The sequence below is a fragment of the Stegodyphus dumicola genome, chromosome 12 (assembly GCF_044657685.1).
Source record: "Stegodyphus dumicola isolate Sdum_Otavi_A_Nest chromosome 12, ASM4465768v1".
Classification (NCBI taxonomy): Eukaryota; Metazoa; Arthropoda; class Arachnida; order Araneae; family Eresidae; genus Stegodyphus; species Stegodyphus dumicola.
This window is the reverse complement of record NC_140779.1, coordinates 77580906-77599061: the sequence shown is the minus strand read 5'-3', so window position 1 is coordinate 77599061 and position 18156 is coordinate 77580906. Positions and strand designations below refer to the sequence as shown.

The 18156-nt window shown below is 30.9% G+C and overlaps 1 protein-coding gene across 1 annotated transcript in view; it reads right to left on the bottom strand.

Annotated features, from left to right (window-relative positions):
• Window positions 1–18156, bottom strand: part of LOC118181816 (transforming growth factor beta receptor type 3-like) — a 116307-nt gene that overhangs the window by 95096 nt on the left and 3055 nt on the right. Inside the window, exons 2-5 of the mRNA XM_035351020.2 lie at window positions 16300–16414; window positions 10676–10809; window positions 7766–7978; window positions 5416–5584 (exon numbers count right to left, since the gene is read on the bottom strand). Coding sequence (XP_035206911.1) covers window positions 5416–5584; window positions 7766–7978; window positions 10676–10809; window positions 16300–16363 — 580 coding nt within the window. The 5' untranslated portion in view covers window positions 16364–16414. The remainder of the gene's footprint in view (window positions 1–5415; window positions 5585–7765; window positions 7979–10675; window positions 10810–16299; window positions 16415–18156) is intronic.

Sequence of the window (18156 nt, the reverse complement as noted above, 5' to 3'; positions counted from 1 at the left end):
GGTAAGTTTCACTAGAAAGGATTACTTAAACTTTTAGGGTACGTTTCCAATACCAGACAGCACAAACTCAAACTGGTATGCAAGCAACTGAAGCTCAATATATATTCAGATTCGGATTTTGCTTCAAGCAGGGATGATATGGTGTCTATTGGTGGACAAATAGCTTTGTTGGGAGAATCACCTGTATCTTGGCGTACATTTAAAGAAAGGGGAGTGAGTTTATCTACTATGGAGGCTGAATTTATCTCCATGACTGAATCAGCAAAAGAATTAGTTTGGTTTAAAAACATTTTGGATGAATGCATTCAGTTTAAAATTGCAAGTAACTATGTTTCGAGGCCAATACTGTTTGCTGATAATATGGCTGCTATATGTTTTACAAAATCACCCATTGAAAACTCGAGGACAAAACATATAGATGTGAAACTATTTTTCATTCGTGATCTATTGAACAGGGAAATTTTTGATTTAAAATATGTCCCAAGTAAAGATAATCTGGCTGATCCCATGACAAAACCGCTGACTAAGCATAACCTAATAAGATTTTGTGGAACAATTTTCTTATGAAATTTGTTTTTGTGTGTATTTAAATTAAGAGTTTTGTTAATTTGAAAGTATGTTATAAGTCATATTATGATGGATATTAGATAAATGTAAAATTGTATAGTGTAGAATGTTGTATGAGTGACCAGAGCCCTGGGTAAAAGTATTGAGTGTGTGATTATATATATATGTCTTTGTATTGTTCTGTAACACGTTGGACTTTCTTGCTACGGTAAAATTTTTGAATAATGGGATAAGATTTTCCCAAAGAAAAATTTTTCTTAAAAATTTCTGAATGAAATTGTGATATTTAATTATTCTTGTTTTGAATTTTGTAAAGATACTGGCATTCGGTTTTTATTTCAGGTCGGAGATGATGATGTGGGGGGCATTTGTTGGAAAATATAGCTTATTTTTAAACCTTTTACTGCATCATCTCTCCTCCTTGAAATGTTTATTTAGTTTAGTCCTTATTTTAATGTAATATAGTAGTTACTTCTACTTCTTTTTCTTGCTGCCACTGTTTGCATTGAGAACGGACTGTTTCAACCTAATTGAGATGCAAAAACGAAACATGATTTACGTCATCTGAAAAGCCGATTTGTGCAGCTAGCTGATTGGTTGCCGTGAGATGACGTCATTCCTACTTCTGCTATAAGTATCTCGCGTCGCTCTGGCTCAACACTTCTAGTTCCTGCTTTCCCGGCACTTGAGTGAGCGGTTTCCAGCCCCTTCAAAAGGATGCATGCAGTCCGGTGAATAAAATGCCTTGATTCCGGTTTGCGAGATGATGGTTCCAGATTAAAGTTCTTCGGTTCCAGAAGCTACCATGTGAGTGACTGCCGTGGGCGGCATCCATGTTCTTCAATAAAGACGCCAATTAAAAATACGTGAGCGGTGACTCCTTGTGCAAACGGGGTTAGGCCTGTTTTAAGTGCTTTCAAGAACTTCATTTAAATTTTCAGGTGTTTTTCTTGACCATTGATTATGGACTTATTGAATGGGTAGCCAGCTTTAGGCCGCATAATTACTGTTTAGGACACTTTTGTTTGTATAGAATGCCAGTGTTTTGGAGACCAGGTAAAAATATTTGATGAATGATGGTTATATTATATTTTTTCTAAGACTCTAATATTGTTGACATTTATTTTTTGTGTTTTTATTCTTTATTATATTGTTATTAAATTGGTTAAGTTCAAAATCGTTTATTGTCTTCAATGTCTGCACAACATATCTCAGGGAGCTTTTATTGTTACTACTGCTAAATGTTTAATTTCTTTAAACTTTAAACCTTGCTTTAGCATCAAAATTTACAAAAAAAAACATTTCTTTCAATGCCCGCATGCGTAAAGCATACATTACGCATAGTCGAAATTAGAAAATTGCAAACAGAAAACTATTTGATGTGTATTCGTGATATTTATAATGACAAGGAAATTGATTTAAATTATATTGGAGTACATCGAGATGAAACAATAAATTTAGTGAGTAGGCCGATTAAAATAAAAACATCTGCCCTGAAGATGAGGATAGTGCTGACAGATCAACTTCCAGTTCATTCCGCGCCACAACGTTTCCCCTCCCCCCAGAGCAATGTGAAATTGATACACAGATTTTGGAATGGTTAGAGAAACAAATCACCTCTCCGTCACTTTCTTCATGCCTTTACCCATTTTTTGCAGCAATTCCACTTTTTGTTTAATGGACAACGAAACATGCTTTCGCTTTGTAGATACTTCGGCAGCTCCAGAATTGGAAACTTTTTTTGACATAATCGAAAGTTCAAGCTTACTTTTTATAAAATTGCTCTAACAGTCTGCAAAAATAAAAAGCTGGATCCAATTCGAAGATTCATGAACAACGCAATCTGCAACATTAACTGAAATAGATAATTGCATAATTTTAGCTTAGCTTATACCGTCCTTTGTACATTAAACGCGCATGCGTAAATGCATTATGCGTTTATGCATGTGCAGAAAGTTTGTAGCTTTGAGGTCCGGATTATAGACCATTCCAGATCATGGACGTCCGGATTAAAGACTTTTGACTGTATTTTGTTTACATCCGAAATGAGAGCAGATTATAGATGATTATGGATTATCACTTAACAGTTTTGTCAATACATCACAGGACTGAGCTTTTCTGTTCCGTGCGATTTCTCTGTATGTGGTACAGGCATCTCATTTCCAAAGTAATAGTTTTTGACTGTACCGTATTATTCATTTCAGCCTATTTTTACTGTTTCTAGAGAGCATTACATGATTGTAAGAACAAGTTTTAGTTTTTTGGGGGGAAAGGTGGTACCACTGAATTCATAGTGAAATATCAGCTTTCTTACAGGTACTTTGCATTGCATTTGTTATACGTTTCACTTAACAAAGTTTAAATACATCATATGTTGGGAACCCAAATAGAGAAAGAAATAAAATTAATTCTTCTGATCAATAATATTGCTAAGAACTAAGCAACGGAAGTGACTTAAAAATCAAAGCAACGGCATTTTTCTAAATAACACCACAAATAAATTTAACAGTGGAAGAGCAAGGCTATCTTAAGTAATCAAAGAAATAAGATCACCTGTAGAATGGGAAACTCACTGAAAAACATTCCTCAATTAACATGTTTACAATCAAGAAAAAAAAATCAATGAATCAAAAAAACTAACTGACAAAATTTAGTACAAAAGTGCTAACAATCTAAACGTGAAGAATTTCTTAAGAATGGATAAGCACAAATTAATTTTAAAATAGAATTAGAAATAAAAATTAAATCAGAATTATTTAAAAAAGAAATGGATATTTAAACAATTGAAAATGAGCAATATAGTTTTAAAATTTGCATTAAAACTGTGATATGTAACTAAAACGACTAAGAATCGAATACAGTCAATAAGTTACGGAACCAATAGACAGTAAATTTGTAATGATGTCAGACGTCATGTGAGCATGCATAACTATGACGTCACAAAAATCATGTGATCTCTGACATTATTTGCAACTTTTTTAGTCTTCTTTTGCTACTTTAGTTGAAACATTTCTGGCAACACCGATTCAAACCTGGGCCCTTCAGTACAGCAAAACTTAGCTTCCCTAACCATTATACTGTCTGAGTGGCCCTTGCCTTAAAATAGATCATGCCAAGATGAAATATTAAGCCCCAGCTAAAATTTCTAGATACATAATAAACAAAGAATTTAAACCTATATGAAATGTTTATAACTACATGTACTCACATGCAAATCAAAAAATTAAAATTACAAGGGTAATCTCTCTCCATATATACCATATTTCTTTGAAAATTCCCCCTTCCCTTTTTTTACTAATTTTAGTGGCTGAAACCTGAGAAAGAAAATTATGCAAATAATTTAATTTCTAAAGGATGAGATTATAATATGAACATAACAAATGAAAAGTAGTAATGGATAAACTACAAGTAACTACCCTAATATTATTTCCTTAAAAGAAATCTACATTCCAATAAGATTACATAGCAATATTAGCATTACAATATACAATAAGATATCTCTATTTCTATTTTGCTGTAACCTGAATCTCGTGTGTTAGTACTGTTGTCTATGCTGCATGGCTAAAGCCTCAAACCATCTATAAATAATTAGAGACAGTGAATGCACATCTGACTCAGCCTAATCGTGAATTGAATGTCAGGTCATGTTTACTAAGAACTAAAAACTACAGTCCCTAACAACAAATTTTAAATCATCAAGCTGTGAGTGTAAGCTTCCAATTTCAGGGGTTAATAATCTGAAAATATGCATAACATTTTGCAATGAATTTTTCCATTCCTTGTTATTTAGTTCTACTGACCTGAGACAAGCGTATTATTGCGTACAAAGACAGAATTGCAGGTTTGAACATGTATGCAATGCTCTGTATTTCAGCTATGTACTGTCATCACCGAAAATTCCATTCTTCTTATATACGTAAGGAAGGCCCACATTACAATGTAACTTGCAAGATACTCGACTTATTTTGTGTTTCTGCTGATTTGGATGCTTCCACTAAACAAAAAATTACTGAAGACACAGGTTTGGACCACACACAAATCATAGCTAATATCAGTATTAACAAACCAGCCTATCTGGCTCATAATGAAAGCCAGTGTAAAGTATAATAGAATTTCAAGATGGGAAACTGGAAAAAATTTACAGTTCACTGTGATTGTATTATTGTATTAGGCTGGCATAAAATTCAACAGTTAGAAAGGTGAAGTTTGCCATGACCTTCATACGGAGTTTGTGAGGGTTTGCCTCTGGTAGTAAGACAAAAACAATCACCACATGGGTTTTGAAATTTAGGGTAGTTTATTCTGTGAACAGACTGAGATAGGAGAAAATAACGTGAATATTTTAAAATTTTTCAAAACCTGGCAATAAAAAGTGAGGGGGAAAAATATATGAGGAAATATGGTTACTTTATTTTTTACTATATTCATGAATTTTTTCAAATAATTAAATCATCTAAAAATTATTTTCTTTCAAATTCTTTAATAATAATAATAATAATACGGTCCTGGGATAGATTTTATAAATTTATAAAAGTTGAAAAGTCAGTAAGCAGTCATGGGTTATCAGAATTCTACTGTAAGTTACTACTGATCAGACTTTTTTCTCCATAGCAGCCACATTAAAAAAAAAAAAAAAAAAAAAAAAAAAAAAAAAAAAAAAAAAAAGTATTTAAGAAGCGGTTGTAGAGTCAGTGCTGAAACAATTCTCATGAAATTTTGTCTTCTGAAATTTTATAACTAGAAATACAAACTTAGGATCAGAATTTATAGAAATAAAATCTGTAGCCATCATTTTTCACACACCTCCTATATTAAAGTCACATAAACCATAATTCTGAATCAACTCACCTGTTCCAGTGTATAAATTTATTTCATTAGCTACTGGTATTACTGAGAAGGAAGTAACAGCACCATGGTGACTTCTGACCCATGCAGGCAATCTTTTTGTGGAGGGAAGCTTTTGACGGGAAACAGTTGCAACTGCAATGCTAGGAACTACATAGGATGGCTTATTAACCTGAAATGTCATAAAATTAAAATCACATTATAATTCCCATCTTAATTAAATTTTAAAAAGAAATGCATCAAAATCTAAGTTAAAACAGCAGACAAAAGTAACACTGAATCACAGGATCCAGAAAACAAGCCATCTGTAACTTTACTTATCAATGTTTTTCACGGTTTCATATTTCACAGGTAAATATATATTTTGTGGTGAAAATAAGCTACATTAGAATATTGTATACAAAAAGAAAGTCATGATATCTCTGGGATCTAAGAGATTAGTATTATACACTACTTATTAAAAGATGACATGACATAACTGCATGTGTGCACTAGTTGATAAATCAAAAGAAAACTCATTATTTTCAATAATATACACATGTAATTGCCTTGCATTATGTACTTTTGCTAAATAATATGAAGCGATACAAACTTAGTTCTACCTTTAATTGTTGAAAATAGTTCCTCTGGGTTATCCAAAGAAAAGTGTTGCCTGAAAAAGCTGTGCTCTAATTAATTCAAATAAAATGGCTTTCATTCTAATTTGCAAAATATAAATGGCATACCACTTTATCTCAGCTTCAAGAATTCCATAAGATACAGTGCAATTAAAAAATTCCTGAACATTAATCTAAAAAAGCTACACTTTTATTTTACTGTTTATTTTGTTAACTCATAGAATTACTAAATTACTATAAAAGTGAAAAACATATCCTTTTACAGAAGATGTTGCAAACAACCATATTCTTTAACACACAAATTTACAGGGCAACATATTTCTCACCGCTTTGTTCATTACACTGACACATAGCTGCTTTCAATTTTGCTCTGGAAATCTTTCAGCTTTATGTTTCTAACATAGCAAAGCTCTGGTCCTGCAGAAGACTCAACAGCACACTGTCATTTTTTCTCACCTTTTACTCATTCAACTAGGTATTTATGTAATAAGCATAAGTACTGCACTCAAAGTCAAACATAGGTGCTTTTCTTTTATAGTAACCTTTGTAAAGAAAGGAACTGGTATCTTTCTATTTTGCTAAGAAACAAATGGTTAACAATCATCTTATGTCCACAGTTTTTCAGCTACTAAAAATTGTCTCTATTAAACTGCAATAGTTTTTTAATCGATAAATATTTAATAAGTTTACTGTTTTTGAACTTTCATTGATGGAAAAAAGATGTTACATTTTGTTTCAAACATAAATGTACAGGTGGAAATGTACAGGTATATTGGAAAGGAAATGCAATATCAGCAAAAATAATAAAAGTCTTTATGTGTCAAATTGATTTAGCATGCAGCTTTTAACCTGATAAAGCTTAATGAAGATTACTATATGAAATTTTGATAAACTGAAACCATATATAAAATAAGATTTTATGGTTGCAGATTTCCAGAGATGAAATAATTTTTATAAAATTTTCCTTACCATTACTTTGAAAAACTTTGTAATTGGAGGCATGATATACGAGGAAAAAAAGCTTGTAACCCTTACTTAATACTCTGTATAATTATTTAATTTATTCATTGTGCACCATGCTTGATGGTTCATAATGAATAAATGAGCTAGTATTTTAAAATGATGATGATTATGTTCACATTTTACATTTATTTAGTTGATACCATCATAACAAAAAATGCATTAATAGCAAGATAGTCTCCATCTTTCTTGATATTAAAAAAAAATTATAACTTTAGTTCCATAAAATTACACAGCTAAAACTAGCATTATTATTGTTGTGACTTATCTCCCTTGACTGAAGTAACATGTGATCAAGTTCACAAATTTTACAAATATTATTGTGAAAACATACAGGTTATACTTGTCATTAGCTTGTGTACCTTATATGTGTATCATACAAATTTCCCAAATCTGTCCCAATTTTGAAAGAAAATTCCTCAGGGTATGGATTTAAAAATCTCCCACCTTTCAGTGGGATTTCACAACATCAAAATGCTTAAAATTGCATGACAACAGTCACGTACATAAGTAAGTAAAATCTGTCTTGATTTCATGTTAACTTTAGTGCTTTTATTTTAAATCTCTTAAACAAACTGAAGTTCAGAAGAAATATGATTATTTATTACATAGTTAGAGAAAAGATTAGGAAGGAATAATTAGATTAATGACAAAAAAAGTTAAAACTTAGTGTTTTAATTAAGTGTTTGAGAAATACAATAATTGAAATTTCTTACAATAATATGAAAGCTTGTACTATTTCCAGAGTGGTGCAAATTCATTTGCCACATGACTGCTGTTAATGAATGCAGTATGACAAATACAGAAGTAGCATGTTCCTTTTGCTTCCAGCGAGGACGTACATCTAATGAAACACTTGGCAAAAAACCATTCCTGGCTCCAATAGGTTCGTCAAATCCAGAACTCTGAAGACTCAGTACATGCACTTCCTATATATAAACAACACAGAAAGTTTTTTAACGTCAACATCGAGTTTGCAGAACCAAAGCAATTTATTATTAGTTAATTCCTTAAAAGTCTTAAATATAAAAAATGCTTCTAGGTTTTCTAAGATTTTAGCAAATCATATACATATGGTTAGTAAAAATGTTATTTACTGAAGCAGTTTAAATTAGCACGTGGGATCTTTTCATCTAATAAAGATTACAACAGAAGTAGTTTCCAGAGTTTTCTACATAGAAACATATTTCATTTTGCGGTAAGTTTTTTCTGCTTTAAATTTTGGTGTTAAGACCTTCCCCCTCCCCCATAGGTTATTTCAATGTCAATTCTATATGTTACTTTAAGCGATCCTAACTGTACAATATTAACTGAAATGTCCTTCAGAACCTAGTGGACCGACAAACTAGTTATTGCTCTATCTAACGTGGATACAACAAAGTTCCATTAAAGTTTTAAATACCCTTTTTTTATTCAACTTGTTTTAAACAGGAGATGTCACTTGTGATACAAACAAAACTCCACTACTATCAGGCAGTAAAATAATAAAGATGAAATTTCAAATTAAGAGTATTGTGCCCAGAGAAATTTTGCACTGTTAAGTTGGCTCAGAACTTCAATGGTGCATTTCAATGTTCGCCAGCAAAATGGCTATTGACCTATGAGTACCCTATGTTACTACCCTACGAATTACTTTTCCACTTCCCCTCCCAAATCTAATTTTAAAATATGCAACCAAGTTAGATTTTATTAAAAATAATAATTGAATGACAAACTAAAAATTATGTGTCAGAGACGGTTTGTTTTCGGTTTGACAGATTATGGCAAAGCACAGTAGGACTATCTGCCTAAGAGGAGGATTGCCTTCATGGAGGACTTTCCAATGCAAATTGGCTCATATACATGTTACACATAGGGAAAAACCACAAAAAACGTCCATGCAGCCAGCCTGTTTGCCTGGAATTGAACCCAGGTCAGAACTATCAGTGTTGAGCAATTTTACCACTTGGCCGCTAGTGGGCCTTGTTCAGAGAAGGAAAAGTAATTTTGGGGAGGAAAAAACTGAAACATATTTATATTATGTACCTGTATAATTTTAATTAATCCCTAATATCTTCCTTTAATACTTTTCCTCCCCTAAAACTAGTAAATATGTAATTAATCTTTCTGAAATATGTCATTACTGAATTAACAATCTGCATACCACAGCTACACAATGCAGCTGATGCACAAATTTATATAACACTAACAATGAAATCTTATATCTTTTTGATTTAGACCAAAACTTGTTAAGAAGCAGAGTAATCTCCCTTTAGAAGCTCTCCATTTTTATAAGGTTCCCCCCCTCCCCCATTTTTCTGACCACTAAAGAAACATAGATTTTATGCTTTCTGCTTTCTCACCTGTTAAATGTTTTGCTACACGCTGCTATAAACTGTTCTAATTTTTTAAATATCATCAGTACTCAAAGAAGCTGTGCTAGAAAATAAAACTCTAACAAAGCTGCACCAAAATTCTACTACCACCTCATTAAATATACGTGCAAAATAAAAAATAGACAAAATTCCAACTTTAATTCGCCATAATCTATTAACTCTGTATTTTAATTTGATTATTTCCCCTTTCCATCCTGAAATCTGAATTATTATTTCATTACTTTTCAACGTAGGTATTTATTGAAGTAATTTGGCCAGATCAATCATCCAGCTCTTTCTTGCAATATAACAATATAGAAGGAGTTCAGTTTTCATTCAGCACCACAGGTAGACAGAAAGACAGCTGAATGTAATTTAATTTTTTATTTTTTTCCTTTATATTTTTGTTTCTGGCTTCATGAAAATATATAAATACATAAAATCAATGATTCAAACAGTATTTGCATTAAACTGAATTACCCTGAAAAGATATATGTATATAAGTAGGCAATTAATGAGAAGTTAATTCACAATTATTAAGTTTTGATGATTCTGAAAAAAGATTATAAAATATTCATTCGTTTTATTTAGTTCCTATTAAATCTACCAGATTTTTAGCATGTTAAGTTCAAGGATTGACTCTGAGCTTGTTACATTTCACTTATATATGTATATATATATTTGCTTTCTCATGCTGAAAGCAGATAGTTGTAACAATCTGTTCCACAATATTTTTTTTTTTTTTGTTTGTTTGTTTTTGTTTTTGTTGCTGTTGCACAAATATTCTTATTTTTTCCCTGAACTTTTTTTTTTTTTTTTTTTTCATTCTGTCACTTTTAGCATATAGCCAGGTTTAGTTTATGTTACCATTCAGGTTATAATTTCCAAATTGTAAAAATACAATAACATACAATATGATACTGAAATAAATACTATTCTTAAAATAATTTCTAATTATGTAATGTAATGAATACAAAATAATAATGTAATGAATGAATAGAAATTCATGATTGTTATTGTTTTAAGATTCATATAAAATTTTATGTAGTAGCAATTCTGAGTATTAACTATAGACACTTTATGTACAATATTTTAAATGGTACAGTAATTTGATATACTTATAAAAGTTCATGCAAGATTACTCTAATTGATTAAAGCTTTCTTCCTCTTCCATCTACATTCTGAATATGTTTAATGAAAAAAAAAAGAAAAGAAAAGAAATACATCCTTATTTAAATTTAACATAATGATATATCATTAAATCTTCATCACCTGCAATCCAGATGAAGTGTCACTTGATTGACATCCAGTTACTTCAGTTTCCTGCTCTATTAAAGGTGTTATGTATGCAGAATGAAACTGTTGATCAACTTTACAATCGATGCCATAAGGTTTCTCAACATGATCTAAATACATCAAGTCTATCATTATCTATAAACTATAACAACAATTTCCAATAACTACAATAGCTATCCAACATTTTTTTTAATCTAACATATATAACCTTAAATACCAACTTTAAAAATCAAAATATCCTAAATATCAAAAGATATTATCCTTAATTTCACAAGGGTTGATGGATTAATTCTTAGAATTCAGTATACTGTTGATAAAGCTTGTTAAGATTGCCAACTTGATGATAAATGATTAAATATAGACATCTTAGTTTTTGAAATATCAGAAAATTATTTAATGGTAAGTTATAAGTATATTTTAATCTTAAAAAAATTTAATATAGCTACAGTATAAAGGCCACAATCAAGACTGCATATAAACACTGCACGCCGTGCAGTGGATATAAGGGAAAAATTTGTCCTCATGATTGGATATGCCTTAAGATGATATAATTTCCAATATGCCTGGAAATGCCTTCACACTGTTTGTTTACATTTTAATACCAGCACTGAAAAAAACTATTACTCTTAACGTAGTGCATTTTCTTTGTGTTACTAACAGACTGCATTTCTTGTGACACTGTTATATGATGAATTTGTGCACAGGCTTTCAAGAAATGAATTCTTGAAGAAAACATATCATATTAAAGCTGTTATTATTATTCCATGCTCACTGTATATGCATTCTCTGCAGATGCACAAATCCGAAAGAATGAAACAAATCAGACTTTGCAAATAGCAGGAAAGGTGTTAACTAATTGAACACATTAAATTCAGGATATTTGTAGTAAGTCTGAATGCGCAAAAATTTCTTCTGAAGGTTGATGGATAGATGGATTAATGTAGGTTTGGGAAAAAGAAATAGAGATAAACATGTTTTAATTGTTTAATACACTGCCCATTTTTTAGTGTGTGATATGTAGTGATCTTTGTATAAAATGATGATAACACTAAATAATTTTTTTTTCCTTTAATTGAAGACAGCAGAATATTAGAATGTGAGAATACAATTGCTATATTATTTTTAAACGTTTTAAAATTTGTTGATGCAGGTGCTCCTATTTAGGTGGAGGACTATGTTATTCAAAATTTGATGGCTCTAGGAACCAGTGTTTTATCACAGTGCAAGAAACATACACACATTTATGCAGATTCTTCATTATTTAATTTCTTTCAATACAGGGCGATAATATTTTGTCGCAACAATTTCAAAAGTGAAATGGACATTTAACGTTTTCGAAGCAAAATGCCAAAACGAAATTAATATTCTTCTGGCCAAATTGCTCCTTTAGGCTAAAAGAAGAGGGGGGAAATGCAATTTATCTTAAACTTTCCTGATATAATTCAAGGTATTTGCAGAAATGTAATTTCAATTGTTTCTGACTTTCATAGCTGAAGTATATATATATATATATATATATATATTATTTATTCTGACAAAGCTTAAAGAAAATTAATAGTTATTTGCAGTCATGAATTTTTGTCAGTATATATAATTCATCTCAAAACCAGTTAAACAAAAATATTGGTACTTACAGAAATTCCCATCGACCATTTTTGCCTATTAAAGAAAAGATGGCACACTACATGATTTTTCGCCAAAAATAGACAACATAGGACCGCGTGCCATCATTTAGATTCATGTATGGATGAATTTATGTGGCGTTGGCTTCACAAGGATGAATATATACACTACAAAGTCCTTAATCCGGACCTCAAAGCTACAAACTTTCTGTGCATGCGTAAACATATAATGCATTTACGCATGTGCATAGTACCTTACACATGCTCATAATACGTTTACACACTCGCATTTAATATATAACGAGCGGTATAAGCTAGGCTAAAATTATCTATTCAGTTAATGTTGCAGATTGCATTGTTCCTTAATCTTCTAATTGAAGCCAGCTTATTATTTTTTGCTGACAGTTAGAGCAATTTTATAAAAATTAAGCTTGAACTTTCGATTATGTCAAAAAGAGTTTCCGATTCTGGAGCTGCCAAAGGATCTACAATGCGAAAGCATGTTTCGATGTCCATCAAACAAAAAGTGGAATTGCTGCAAAAAATGGATAAAGGCATATCCTTTGTTTCTCTAACCATTCTGAAATCTGTTTATCAATATCACACTGCTCTGCGAGGGGGGGGAACGTTGCAGCACACAAAGAACTGGAAGTTCATCTGTCAGCACTATCCTCATCTTCAGAGCAGATCTTTTTATTTTATTCGGCTTATAATTCCTTACTAAATGTAGTATTTCATGTGTATGTACTCCGTATGTAGTATGTATTCTGTCTTTGATATGATTTAAATCAAATTCCTCATCACTATAAATATCACGAATACACATCAAACAGTTTTCTGGTTGCAATTTTCTAATTTCGACTATGCGTAATGTATGCTTTACACATGCGCGTGTGGAAAAAAATGTTTAATAAAGTAAACAAATAAATCCTAAGCTTTTTTTTTTTTTTTTTTTTTTTTTTTTTTTGTAAATTTTGATACCCTTTAGATCATAATTGCTCTTTATTTCATAAATTACGGTTTCATATTTTTAATTTTATAATTTCTGCATGCCATCTTAACAGATTTAAATTGATCTATAAACCGGAAAAAAACCTAATCCAGAATCGCCGAAGTCCTGACGGGTCCGGATTAAAGACTTTGTACTGTATTTGTTGCTATTTCAACTGAAATTATGAATTTTTGTGTACCACAATAAATCTGAGCGAGTACTGTAAAAGCACTTATTTTCGCGAGCTGTAATTTTCGCAAAAATGAAGATATAGGTGATTTTGCAAAATTTGGTAAGTGACAAATTTCTGATTTTTTATTATTTTATGAGGCGAAAAAAAGTATTTTGTAAGACATATTTACCGCAAAAATTAAAACATAGTTAAAATAAGTGCTTTTACAATATATCCCCTTAACTATAAAATAATGGGGCTGATCTTTGGAATATGGTAACAGGTAGTTTGGCGACATTTTGGAGGCGACCTAGGACTTTGGTAATAATGTGAGAAGCACTCAGTTCCGATTACGCATTATTTTGTGTGAGGGAAATGTGAGATCATGAGATATGTCATGTGACATTAATGGACGAATTACAATTCTTTAATCGGAAAAGGGGGTAAATTTGGAAAAATTATTTTGTGTTAAGCTTCATTGTGTGTTGTGTGAAATAGTGTTGATTAATTTTCGGATTGCATGGCGCCATGTAAAGTGAATTCTAAATTTTTAATACGTAATAATTAATAATAAGTTGACTACTGGATTTCAGATTTAGAAATTAGCAGTAGTACTGCAGCCGATTGGAACTCTTTCTGTATTGAAGTGTGCGTGCCACGTAATGAAGATTCTGAAGAAGATTAGGTAAGTTAGTATTTTTAATCATTTGAGGATATTATTTTTATGCATTGTTCTAAATGTAAGGAGTAAATAAATTAAGATGGTATTATTGCAAAATTGTTATTAGCAATGATTTAGTTTAAAGTAATTAGGATTGTAATCTAATTTTTATTAATTTAATGTATGTGCTTATTTATATTTTAAGTAGCGTTTTTTAATTTAATTATATTTCAATTTAATGATCGTGATTTTGTGAGTTATATGTTTGTAGTATTTTGGAATACGTTTGAGTAGTATACGTTGAGTATTTTCATGCATTTTCGTGAAATTTTTCTAATTTATGAGAAAAAAGCAGTGTACATGGATATAGTGAAGAGTGTGCGCAATGCCATTTTTGTGCATTTCTGAGATTTTTTTTAAGTAAAAATAAGTTGACGTGTACATGGTTTAGTGATATTTTAATTAAATGATAGTTATTTTGTGAATTTTATGTTTGTAGGAATTTGGTATACGTTTCAGTTGAAGTAAACGTGTATGGAAATAATTTAAATATTTGACACTAAGTATTTGTAACTATTTTTAATGTTTGCGTATAAATTCCTTGCTGACGTTTATAATATAATAGATAATTTAGAGGTAAAAGTTTTTGGATATTTTATTTATTTTATACTTGGAAATGTTCATTCTTGGAAAGGGTATATACTTTTTCGCGATCAGGTAATTTCATATATGTTCTTTTTACCGGCTTTAAAGATTCACAAAATTTTCATGCATTTTCGTGAAATTTTTCCAATTTATGACAAAAAAGCAGTGTACATGGATATAGTGAAGAGTGTGTGCAATGTCATTTTTGTGAAATTCTGAGATGTTTTTTAGGTAAAAATAAGTCGATGTGTACATGGTTTAGTGATATTTTAATTAAATGATAGTTATTTTGTGAATTTTATGTTTGTAGGAATTTGGTATATGTTTCAGTTGAAGTAAACGTGCATGGAAATAATTTAAATATTTGACACTAAGTATTTGTAACTATTTTTAATGTTTGCGTATAAATTCGTTGGTGACGTTTACAATATAATAGATAATTTAGAGGTAAAAGCTTTTGGATATTTTATTTATTTTATACATGGAAAAGTTCATCCTTGGAAAGGGTATATACTTTTTCGCAATCAGGTAATTTCATATATGTGCTTTTTACCGAGTTTAAAGATTAAGAAAATTTTCCTGCATTTTCGTGCAAATTTTTGTAATTTATGAGAAAATAGCAGTGTAGATGGATAAAGATAAGAGTGTGTGCAATGCCTTTTTTGTGCAATTCTGGGATGTTTTTTAAGTAAAAATAAGTCGACGTGTAAATGGTTTATGTGTATGTGCTATTCTGAAAAACGCGCAAGGAGTTTGCGATTGTGCACTTTTTCCCAATTTTGCATTTAATATTTGTCATGATTAAACAGTTTTGTTACATAAAATTTCTATCATAAGTGTAATTCGGCTAGTAGATTGTTGGAAAAAGTGTTGAGTAAATAAAAAGAAAAGAAATATGTCTTTACTTCGTGAAGACAAAATGGCGGAAAAAAAAAAAAAGTAGAGGGTTGCTGTAGCAGAGTTGGTCGCCAAATTTTCACCAAAAAATCACCAAGTTACCATAATCCAAAGATCAACCAATAATGGATATTTTTATTGAAAAATTAAACATAAATAAATGATAGTATAATAAATTTGAAAGAAAAATAAGAATTTTTTTTTTTTTTTTTTTTTTTTTTTTGTATTTAGTAAATGGATTTTTTTGGTTTGGCACGGCTGGCACCGTCTCTTGTGGTCGACTGGACTTTTCGTAAGTACCAAAATATTTTTACCTCATTAATAACAATAGGGTTTTATTTATATTTAAATTCTGTGACATCTTTGATGATGTTTAAGATTTTAAAAAAAGCGCACTAAAAACTAATTATAGTACTAAAAACTAATCATAGCACCAAAAACTAATCTAGGGATTAATTTAATTTCAAAGTGCAATTATTTTCTACACTCTTTACTCCATTAGCGAGTAGTTTTAAAATCAATTTATTTTCATGTCTCATTATTCTTTAACAAAAAATAAATAAATAAGCCCTATTACAGTAGCTAAATATTTAAGAAATGGCTTATAATTACCTTGTATCGAAAGGCACATAATCGAATAAACTAAGACTAGAGTTAGTGCAAAACAGATTGTCATTGCTGAGGAGTTAAGGAATCATATTTTCAATGGCTGAAAATGAAATGCAACCTATAAAGAAAAATAAAAATTAGATTGGTATAGTTTCCATAAATCTTCATCAAACGTTATTTCATATGAGAAAACATTCTTCATTAACAAACATGGAAATTATTTTTTTTTTAATGATAAAGCAACACAATTAGGGTACTTAAATATTATCCCATCTACTTTGAAAGTTGGCGCCACCCAGTTGGTATAGTGGTCAGGGAAGCTGACTGCGATACCGAAGGGCCTGGGTTCGAATCCTGGAGAAGGCGTGGTTGTAACTGTCCATCCCTTCATAGGAAAGGCGATGGTGGCCCACCTATTAAATGCCTTCATAATAAAGAGACCACCACATCTGGCCTTGTATAGATTAATGGACTGGGTTACATTTGTAATTGTTCACAATCTGCCATTGAAAAAAAAAAAAAAAAAAATTGAAAGTTGGCTACCATCGAGCCATGTTGGCAAGGATACTGCCAAATTTACCAGACAACTCCTCTGGAATTTTGAAAAACTGATACCTCTTTATTTAACAAACAATCATTATTCAGCCAGCTCCATAAAAAGGCTTTTGCTGATTTCTACTATTTTGTAAGGCCTTCTAATTTTACCAAAAGCTCTGCTTAGAATGTTATGGGTACAAATGTCCCACAAGTAACTGTTCCAATCTTCTACCGTTCTGTGGGCCACATTTAGCTGATCATATTGCCCATCAAGCATGAAACAGTCATCAAGCAACGTTATTTAGTGCCAATCATAGATAAGCATGATGTAACAACATACTCATAACATCAATGTTTTCAGTTTATGTTGTCCCAAAGTGATTCTTGATAACCCACCAATTACCAAGGCCACATTTTGTTTTTATGAAGGAGAATATATAAATTAATTGCTACATTTTTTTCTTGCATATTGATAAAAATTACTAACATTTCAGATCTGCCTTCTACAGAACAACAAGACTTTGAAATTAATCGTCACTTGGATTACTTTCAAAGTCATGGATCCTGCCATAAAAAAAATGTATATTAATAAATTAAATATGGTCAGCTAAATGCAGCTGACACAATATTAATAAACTGAAACAATTAGTTGCAGAAAGTTTGTATTCATAGCATTCTACACAAAGTATCCATTAAAATCAGAAGGTCGAACAAATTAAAAGAAAGGAATGAAAATCTTCTTATAAAATAAAAAATTAAGCTCATCAAATACTAATTGTTTATTAAAAAAGAGGTGTCAATTTTATCAGAATCTAATAGAACGATTGGCACAACTTTGGCAGGATCTCTGTTAACAGGAAAAGTACTAAAAATGTCACTGTGCATTTAATACAATAATAAGAGAGATTACCACCCTTCATAATAGATAGCAAAAGTGACTTTCATATGTCTCCAGACATTTTTATATGCCAATTTTTCTTCCTGAATACTTTTCTAGTATATAACACCACCCAAAAATTTTGTACATACATATCATTCAATTACAGGCTTTGATTCATCCAGTTGTAAGTATTATAAGCAAATCAATGTTTCAGAGCACAAAAAATCCAGTGGGGTCCAAGACCTTGACGTATGTAATTGGTAACAGTGTTCTTGCAACAGGTGATCTACTAGGCCATCTACTTTGTATTTGCTTTTGATTATAAGTATAAATCACATGATGCTGTTCTGCCACTTTGCTGAATTGTGATGGCAATCTGTCAACAATGAGGACAAATTTTTGGTCAAGTTGAAAGACACTACGACAGCATTTGTGTAAATGAA